The 9,856-nt window shown below is 36.3% G+C and overlaps 2 protein-coding genes across 4 annotated transcripts; one reads left to right on the top strand and one right to left on the bottom strand.

The window, feature by feature from the left end:
* The first annotated feature begins 225 nt into the window (after nucleotides 1-225).
* LOC139897223 (uncharacterized) lies at nucleotides 226-3,218 on the top strand. Of its 3 annotated transcripts, XR_011776477.1 has the most exons (6): nucleotides 226-396; nucleotides 632-674; nucleotides 1,085-1,265; nucleotides 2,334-2,429; nucleotides 2,547-2,805; nucleotides 2,991-3,218. XR_011776477.1 is itself a non-coding variant. In XM_071879890.1 (4 exons), exons 2-4 carry the CDS (start codon nucleotides 1,218-1,220, stop codon nucleotides 2,736-2,738), a joined length of 336 nt encoding a protein of 111 aa, XP_071735991.1. In that variant the 5' UTR covers nucleotides 226-674; nucleotides 1,085-1,217; the 3' UTR covers nucleotides 2,739-2,856. The 3 variants fall into 3 exon arrangements, 1 of the variants encoding a protein (XP_071735991.1); XR_011776478.1 differs by lacking the exon at nucleotides 1,085-1,265 and having other exon boundaries at nucleotides 226-674; XM_071879890.1 differs by lacking the exon at nucleotides 2,991-3,218 and having other exon boundaries at nucleotides 226-674; nucleotides 2,547-2,856.
* A 4,140-nt stretch (nucleotides 3,219-7,358) lies between these two features.
* LOC139900833 (uncharacterized) lies at nucleotides 7,359-9,270 on the bottom strand. Its single transcript, XM_071883586.1, has 3 exons — nucleotides 8,997-9,270; nucleotides 7,908-8,852; nucleotides 7,359-7,687 (listed from the first exon to the last, which is right to left on the bottom strand). Exons 1-3 carry the CDS (start codon nucleotides 9,268-9,270, stop codon nucleotides 7,359-7,361), a joined length of 1,548 nt encoding a protein of 515 aa, XP_071739687.1.
* Nucleotides 9,271-9,856: the final 586 nt, after the last annotated feature.

Below are 9,856 nucleotides of genomic sequence, written 5' to 3'. Positions count from 1 at the left end.
TATAATTATAAATTATAATTATAATTATAAATATAAATATATTCAATGGACAATGTGTTTTTACTATTCACAACCTTTTTTTAATTCAAAAAGAATATTTTAGTCATTCTACACCACCCTATTTCTTATCTTTATGCTCGCACACCTATTTTAAACCGGCTCCCTTTTCCAGTTTTCCCACCATTTGCTTCCACCAGGTGCTACCAGAAAGTTCTGGCGATTTTTAGCGCACCATCGACACCACCAGCACCTTCGTCTCCATCGCCACCAACCGTCGTCGCCACCGCCACCAAACAATGTCTCTGTCGCCACCAGTGTGTCTCCGTCGTCACCAAACGTTAGGGTTTTCTCCGCTGTCACCATCTCCAGCCAATCATCACGGTGACAACCATCGTCGTAAATCGTTCCCTCCATTTTTTTCGTGTTAGGGTTTAAAAATTGTTTGCTAATTGATTGTGTTAAGTGACGATTTTGTGTTTCATGTTTAACCTAACGTTTTTTTTTATTGGGCAGAAAAATTGAGCTGCGAGGGCTGCAAATAATAATTTTTAGGGTTTATAGCTAATTCTATATTTCCTCACTGAATTTATACTAATTAATGTATTATTGAGTGTTTAATTGTATGTTTCAGGTTTTCTTTTCACAAATTCTTGCACGAGAGATAATTTTTGATTGTATGTTTCAGGTTTCTTTCCCTTAGTCTGTGAGTTTTTGTTTTCATTATGTTTCTAATTACTAATAATAAAATACCCTTTTCGAATAAAAAAGGTTGTGAATAGTAAAAGCACACTTTCTATTGATATATATATATACTTCGTTTTACACAATCGTGTGTTTTTATCGACTATGGTGTTGATGCTTCGTCGTTTTAAGTGGTTGTTTGTTTATTTGTGCTTATAAGGTATTGTCAAATAATATGATGTAAATAGATTACTATTCTTTGTTTATTATTGCCGCATGCTGTAGTCCTTAAACATGACTTCCAGTTGCTTTATAGTAATAAAATTTAGATATCACAGTTCGATGTTGAGGAGTAGTGACTTTTTTATTTGAAACACACTGACCCACTGTGGTTTTATTGTAGACTTTGAACTAACAGTCTACATTTGCTAACAAATGGGTCAAACGGTTCAAACGGGTCAAATGAGCTACATAACACAAACGAAAAGGAAAAAGTGTACGAAATAAATAAGGAACGACTTGATGAAGAGGCCCAAATGCAGAATGAGGTGCAAGCTCAAAAGGAAGCCAAGAAAAAAGAGAAGGTATTTCCTAATTAACTACATGTGTTTATAATATAGTTGTCTGGTAGTACACGCGTGTTGGACGGGTTGGGTAATGGGTCATAATGACTAAATTTGGTGCAGATTAGAGGCAATTGGGTCAGGTTGCTGACCTGCGAAACTGTTTAGATTATTTTCTTATAATAAATAGTTTATGTGTGATCTATTTTCCATTGTCCAACGATTATAAATGTGATGTCGCTCTTTAAACTGCGAAATAAGGACGAAGGGCTCTCTATGTACATTTGATGCGTGTGTAAATAATTGTATAAATGTTTTGTCTATGTATAAGTTAAAACTATACTGAATGTGCCTATATATCACCTATGCCTGATTGTATGTGTGTATATAAATGTGTCTAACTGTGTATTCCCACAATTGTCGAAATATAGTCATGTATCCTTATTTGTGCAGTTTATCCATGAATGTTTGCGTATATATACTGATATACTTTACTAAAGTGTGATTAGTAGTTGATTTTTTTTTCAATGATATATTAAAATGATATGGATGGATTTGATTGTAGGAGTACGACTTTGTGTAATAAAAGGTTTCTGTATGTTTTTATTTATTTATCATTATCATTATAATTATCATTATTATTATGATATTTTTTTCATTTTTTTGAACTTTATTTTCTTATGTATGTGTTGTGGACTGTTGATTTGGTTGCAAAAGTAACATTTTATATAAGTAAACAATCCTGTATGTTTTTTTGAAAACATTATTTTTTGAGTTTGTTTTCGGATCTTTCTAGAGTAGAACATATTTTGAGCCAATTGAACAAGTAACTGTGGGCCTCAGCCACTCAGGTTCATATTCCCCTTTCAAGGTTATGCATTTTGTAATTTTTATTTGGGTTTTAAATTCGTTACGATTTGTATGCAAGATTTTGTGACATTTAAATAATTGTAACGTATGACTACTGCTTTTTGAGGTGCATGCCATGTAGTTTTTCAAGGTTCATCCACCAAGTTCATTTGATCAAATAGTATTTATAACATGGTCTAATCTCCTATTATTGACCTTTAAAAGGTTTTATACTTGCAGATGTTGGAAGCATCTTGGTACACGCCTAACGAAGAACGAAAACCCCCTCAAGTATATCGGATTATCATCTCCTATAAGAGTAGCATACTTACAAGAGTATGAAATCTCTTTAAATAAATAAACTTATATTTTTACCCATATATACTGTCTTGAGAGAAGATGAAATATCTTTATATAAAGATACTTTAATTTGTGCCTCCTTATATTGTTAAGAGGGGGTTTCAACAGGTAGCTTTTAATAGTCACAGAAGCCGGCTGACAAAAGAAAAAAAAAAAGGAAAAAAAGTCGCATCTGGTGACAAAAGCACTTGGTTGAAGAAGACCATTGTACTATCGTCAAGAGAAGGTTGGTTGTACAGTTTTGGTCCCAACTACCAACTGAAATATTTAGACCTTCTAAGATAGCAACGGGAGTGGTGATTTTGTGGTTAGACCAACTGAAATATTTAATCTCTTTCAACATGTACAAAAGGTAATAATCGTATACTCTGCCTCAATTTGTTATCTTATCACCATAGTCGAATTTTCCCTTGATTTGTTAACGTAAACCAATACGCTTAGACAATAAATAACTATTGGCACATTAATCCTATAATACGATAATGTTAGCCTAAGTTTGCTTTCTGATTGCTACTTGAATCTTTGTAGCTTTTGCAGTGTGTTTCAGTTGTAGGCTACTATGGGAGTTTCAACAGAAGGTGCTATGGGAGTTTCAAGAAATGGTAAAATCCACGAGTTGTATCAGTGAAATACATTAGCAAAGGGTCGCCACCGACTCCGTCCTCACATGTACTATATACATAAACAAATTTCTTAAAAAATATTATATTCTTCTTTGCTTTACATTTCTTTTCCCAACGAAGTTGCAGGTTTTTCCCTCTTTGAAATCAGTTAATAATTGCGTAAATGCTAATATCAATGTTGTTTATTTGTTTTTGGTGGCGACTGTTAAATTTGTTATGTTTAATATATTATTATATGTTACATATTTGAATTTTGTAACCAATGTTTGTGGGTTGTTGAATCAGGTTACTGCCGCATACTATCTTCTTCCTGTTTTAAGTTATTTATCGCTTTTGATTTTGTTTCTTTGCCAATACGCCCAAAGATTGAATTTTCTTTTGCAGGTTGCCATCCTTTGTGTATTTAGTTGCAATGCACTTCTATTTCTTGAATAGTAGGGGTTTGTATTTGTGTTGTTACGATTTTCAGTATAGCGGCTGTAAGGTACCAGTACAAGACAATAGCTGCTCAGCGTGTGGCGTATACTGTTGATTGTTGTTTGCCCTCGAGAAATAATCTCTGCAGACCCGGAACACAGATGTAAGATCTGTGGGGTGGCCTCAATCAATCTGTGGATCAATCTATGATGATCCGTTTAGCGCACTGCTGCTAAGCGGCTAATGTTATTTTAGAGTGAGAAAGAACTGTGTGAGAGAGAGTGTACTTCTCTCTGAATGAAGTTCAGATCAGAATGATGATGTGAAATGTGGTGACCCAGGGGGTTTATTTATAGGCGCAGAATGTCTGAAATTTACGGGATACACGTGTCAATCACTGAATGGTTCTGTTACGTGAAGCATCCGAAATGTCGGTGGCGTGTGCTGACGTGGCTGCGTGCCGTTCATGCGCCGAGTTAAAGGGCTTATGCATAGAAGCTGCCTGCAGGGCTTACGCTTGACGCTGGGCGGCCTGCTAAACGCTGAGCAGCAATCACTGAAAACTGCCAAATTTCATTATGTTTTATGTTGTGTGATCCATTTTTCTGTACAAAAATGGTGCCTTTATGCGTGTATCCTCTAGGATACACCATTAAGTCCCCTAGTTAATGTCTTTATTTTTGTAAAAAATAAAGTCATTAAACTAAAAAATAAGTAATGCCTTTTCCTCGGGAACAAGAATCTGCTGTAGCCGAACTTTTTCTGCTATGTCAGTTACTTTTTGATCATGACCTGCAGAAAGTACCTTTTTGAAATTTGAATTTCATTTTCAATTAAATTTACTTCTCCCGCATTTTTATACACCTGACACGTGGTAGCATATCAACCATGCGATTAACCATCAGCTGTTCATCTTCTGCTTGCTATTTAATACCCAATTTTTACCGTGTCATATTTACTTCAATTCGAATTTATTTCCTTCATCTACCTTAAACTTCTGTCACAAAATTCCTTTCTTAACATCAATGGCTATTTTTAATGTTGAAGATATTCCAAGCAGAATTTCCTCAATCTACCTCGATCGTGTCAGAGTTGCTTTTCCCAAATTTTTTGGTGCCGATGCTGTTGTTCCAGGCCCACATGATCGTGCCCGTCACCACCCTCCTGGAAAGGTTGCTATTTACGGCCGTGCTTTATACTTTTCTCACCTTCGTATTCCTTTTACAAAATTTTACCTAGACGTTTGCTGTTTTTATGGTGTTAGCGTTGGACAATTTGAGCCTATGTCCATTCGTAAAATCATGCTGTTCGAGATGTATTGTATGGCTCGAGATATTACCCCCTCTGTTCGTCTTTTTTCTAATCTTGCAACCATAAAATGTTATGATAAAGGATGGTTTTGTCTTACTCTGAATGGGTTTTTGCTTAATTCTGGTGACACAAATGAAAATTGGCAGAGTACATTCTTCTTTATTAATAACGAAGTTATCCCCAATGATTGCCTGCAAGCTAGTTATTGGCGTACATCGCTTGATCCTCCCAAAGTTATTCATTCAAGGTTAACATCTGAGGAACGAAATGTATTAAATGTAATTAAAAAAGAGAGGATTTCAAATCGTCATTATCCAGAACATATGCTCTCTCTATGCTCTCTTAATGCTGAATGGGATGCAGAAACAAGTGGCTGTGCCATTGTTATGGTGAAAAACAAAGGTATAATCTGATTAGAATTTGGTTATCTATTGTTATTATCTGTATAATAATTACTGTATACTTATGATTTTTAGTGATTACTCCGCTCGCCGCTCTGCGTTACACCAGATTTAATGAACTGCAATTTAGATCTGAAAAATTGGTTGATGAGACGTTCGTGAATAGTTTATGTGAAAATGAGCTTGAGGATGATAATGATGTTCCTTTAAATCGAGCAAATTCTAGGAAACGTCGTGCTGCTGGTAACCTCTCTTTTGAATCAATAGCAGAAGAAAATCTTTATTGCTTTTTCCATATGCCTAGTAATGGTGGCTATTATAATGTTGATCCTGATAAATATGCAATATTGAATTGTGAATCTTCTTTTCTGGATTGGAAAAACTTCTTGAATAACAACCGTTATTTTAATTCAGCCCTGGCAGCGAAAGAAGAAGCACCGAAGAAACTTGCTCTTCCGCCTCCCGCTCAGCGTAGCAGAATAGGGGAAAGCAGTTCACAAATTAGCATTCCCAATTTAGATACTACTGGCTTAACAACTCTCTTAGCTGGTCCTCCTGGTAATTATGAGGATTTTATGAAGTATCTTGAAGCGATACTGTCGCCTTCACTTATTAAATTCTTTGAGCGTTTATCTGATGGTGGTCTCGAAAATATCAAGCACGAGGCATTATTTGGAATATTGCATCTGAATTCAATAATCTAAGGCGTTTAGAGCGTTTTGACCAAGTTCATCGTGACAAGTCTGAAAAAATTGAGAAAAACACAAAGGCTCTGAAAGCTGCAGAGCTTGAGTTAGATGCTGCTATTACTGCAAAGAATGCTGCTGAGGCTCGTTATGTTGAATTGGCCACCAAAGAAAAATGGTATCTTCACAAGATTGGGACATTAACTCAATCTGAATCATCATTAAGAGAACAATTGGAATCAAGCCAGAATGAAACCAGGCGTCTGATTGAAGGTGTTTCGAAAATTGTGAAGAGTGCTTTCACTTCTGAGAAGTTAACTAAGCCGTTCAACGAATTTATAACTGTTGCGCTGGGCGCTGATCGGATACGGTTTCTTGAGAGGTTGAAAAATGATATACCCGGGTTTTCAAAGTCGTTGCTGGAGTCTCTTATATCTCAGTTGAAACCAGATGCAGAAGATAGACTTAAAGTGCTTGGTGATGAAATAGAACATATGTCTTTTCCTGAATTAGAGAATTTGTGTAATAATGCTGCTACATCGGTAGACGATGTTCTAAATTTGAAGTTGTAATCTGTATTGCTTGTGTTATCTGTTAATTATGTAATGTATATAAATGTTTTTTACTTTGCTGATGATTTTGTCAAAGCTTTATATGTTTGATTTGAACCAGTGTTGTAAAAAACGGAAAAAACGGGGGTGTAGACGGATTTTGGAGTGCCCCGTGCCGTTTATACATAAAACGTTTGAAAAAACGGAAATCGGTCAAAAAACGGTCAAAAGACGGTCAAACACGGTCCGAGACGGGAAAAAACGGGTTTTTCTGATTTTTTTTCAAGTTTTTTTTAAAAAAAAAAAAAAAAAAAAATTAAACGTTGTGCTATTACTTAGGGTTTCTTTTTTTATGTTTGAAATGTTGAATTATTTAAACATGTGTGAAATGCTTATGTTTGGAATAATGTAATGTACAATATATATATAATATATAACATTTTTATTTAAAAGTCAACGTTAGTCAACATCCGTCTAGACCTCCGTCTCGACCCCGTGTCGACCGTCTCGACCCTTTTAGGACCCGACCGTCTCGACCCCGTCTCGCGTCTTTTACAACCTTGATTTGAACAATCAAAATTATGACTAGTCATATACTGTTTGTATAATTTTTACATCATGACGGTCGTAGATACATTCTATTGCCTGGATGTTCAGCGGAGTTCTACGTTATCCGCTGCCATTTCAATCTTTTGTTTATGATTGAACTTCTGCCACCGAGGAAAAAACTTCTCTTTTGCGGGCAGGGATGACACACAGCTTTGTGACATCTGATTAAAATCCTTGGCCGGATAAAAATTATAAATAATATGCCATAAGAAATTTTTCTGAATTCTTATTTCTTTAAAGAAATTTTTACATTTATGATTGCATCTCATGCTCTAAATAGTTGATCAAGCTATTCGAACATGCAATACTACGCATAAAATTTCTTTAAACTCATTGCATTACATGTTCGTGAAATTTCTTCGCCGGAGGGCGCTGAGAGGGTATATGACCCATTAGGATGTGCTTTTACAACTTTATATGGGCCTTCCCAGCGTGGTCTCAACTTCCCTTGTTTTTCCTGCCTACTTGCCTCATTATCTCTTAACATTAAATCCCCCTCCTTGAATTGCACATATCTAACTCGTTTGTTATAATATTTTGCCATTTTCTGTTTTGCATCTGCTTGACGGATGGCGGCCATGATTCGGCTTTCTTCCAATAAATTCAAGTTTTCACGAAAGATGGATGAATTATTTTCTGTATCAAATGCCAAAATACTTTGTGTTGGAACACAGATTTCAGCTGGTATCACTGCCTCGGTGCCATATACCAAACTGAATGGTGTTTCACCCGTGCTCCGTTTTGGCGTTGTGCGGTGAGCTCACAATACATATGGCACTTCATCTACCCACTTAGTCTGACTCAAACCCAACCTAGCCTTTATGCCTGCTACAATTTCTTTGTTTGTTACCTCAACTTGCCCATTGGCCTGGGTGAGCAACTGAGGTAAATGTTTGTTTGATGTTTAGCTCTTCACACCAACTTCTGAAGGGGTTATCTGCAAACTGTTTTTCGTTGTCACTGACAATTTCATTTGGTAATCCATATTTGCACACAATATCGTTCCACACGAATTTCTTTATATTCTCCCCAGTTATTTTTGCCAATACCTTCGCTTCAACCCACTTACTGAAGAAATCAATTGCAACAACCAAGAATTTTTCATTTCCCACACTTCTTGAAAATGGGCCTACTATGTCAATTGCCCATTTACAAAATGGCCATGCCGATGATACTGAAATTAAATCATACTTGGGTAAGCGCTGTACGGTTCCATGCCGCTGGCAGGCATCACATGTCTTAATTACGTCTGCTGTATCTTTGTAAATTGACTGCCAATAATACCCTTGTCGCATAATCCGTCCAACTATAGTTCTATAACCGGAATGTTGTGCACATAATCCCTCATGCATTTCCTTGACTACATCAATTGCTTGTTGTGGTGTTAAACGCCTTAAATTTGGTCCACTGAAGGATTTTCTATAAAGTATTCCGTTTTTCAGAACGTAAAGTGGGGCACTATCTCTTATCCGTCTTGCTTCCATGGCATCTGTTGGCAGTGTTCCGTCCTGCAAATATTTCACATAGGGGGTTATCCAACATGGTTCCCTTTCTTCAACTGTTGCAACCACTACCTTTTCATCAACCGATTTATCTTTTAAGACCTCCACCAAAACTTTCTTGTGCAAATGATCAAATGTTAATGTTGCTAATTTGCTCAAAACATCTGCCTTCTTGTTTTTATTTCTTGGTATCTGCACAACCTCTAAGGTCTCAAATTTTTTTGATATTTTCTCAACTAATTGCAAATACTGTTTCATAGAGACATCTTTAGCTTCAAACCCTCCATTAACCTGCTGTGCTACAATTTGAGAATCAACATATGCACGCAAATGTTTTATTCCCATTTCTGACGCTATGCGGAGGCCGGAAAGCAATGCTTCATATTCTGCTTCATTGTTAGATGCATAGAAACAAAACCTCAATGCATACGTATGCTCTTCACCTTCTGGACTAGTAAATACTAACCCTGCACCAACACCTTCCTCACTTGATGCACCATCAGTGTGCAACTCCCAAACATGATTGCTAGCTTTAACGTTTTGCGGATGATCGACCTTTTCTGTTGTTTCTAATAAAAAATCTGCCAAAATTTGACCTTTAACTGCATGTCGAGGCGAAAAGTTTATTTCATATTCTCCCAATTCAATTGCCCATTTTGCTAGTCGTCCTGATGACTCTGGATTTCTCAAAATATGTTTTATCGGCTGGTCTGTCATTACCAGGATCTAATGTGCTTGAAAATATCGTCTGAGTCGCCTAGATGTGTGTGTTAAAGCATACACCAATTTTTCCATTGGTGGATAATTAACTTCACTTTGTTGCAATACTTTACTGACAAAGTATATAGGCATTTGTATTCCCTTCCGTTCTGCGATCAAGACCGAACTGATGGCCTCTGCGGAAGCAGTCAAATACAAAATTAACGTTTCTCCTTCTATTGGTGCAGTTAAAGTAGGTAATTCTTTCAAGAGTTGCTTAATATCCTGAAAAGCTTTTTCTGCTTCTTCTGTCCATTTAAAATCTTTTTTGTTCAAACAGCTTTTTAAAACCTTCATAAATGGTAGTGATCGATCTGCTGCTCTTGATAGAAACCTTGTTAAAGCTGCCAATCTTCCATTCAGACTTTGAACTTCTTTCTTTATTTTAGGAGATACCATATTTTCAATTGCTTGAATCTTTTTTGGATTAGCCTTGATTCCCCTCTATGTAACAATATAACCTAAGAATTTGCCTTCTTCTACACCAAAATTGCACTTCTTAGGATTCAATTTCATATTGACCTTTCGTAATGATTCAAACGTT

The sequence above is a fragment of the Rutidosis leptorrhynchoides genome, chromosome 3 (assembly GCF_046630445.1).
Source record: "Rutidosis leptorrhynchoides isolate AG116_Rl617_1_P2 chromosome 3, CSIRO_AGI_Rlap_v1, whole genome shotgun sequence".
Taxonomy (NCBI): Eukaryota; Viridiplantae; Streptophyta; class Magnoliopsida; order Asterales; family Asteraceae; genus Rutidosis; species Rutidosis leptorrhynchoides.
Note: the sequence above shows the minus strand (reverse complement) of the source record. Positions and strands in the feature narration are given on the sequence as shown.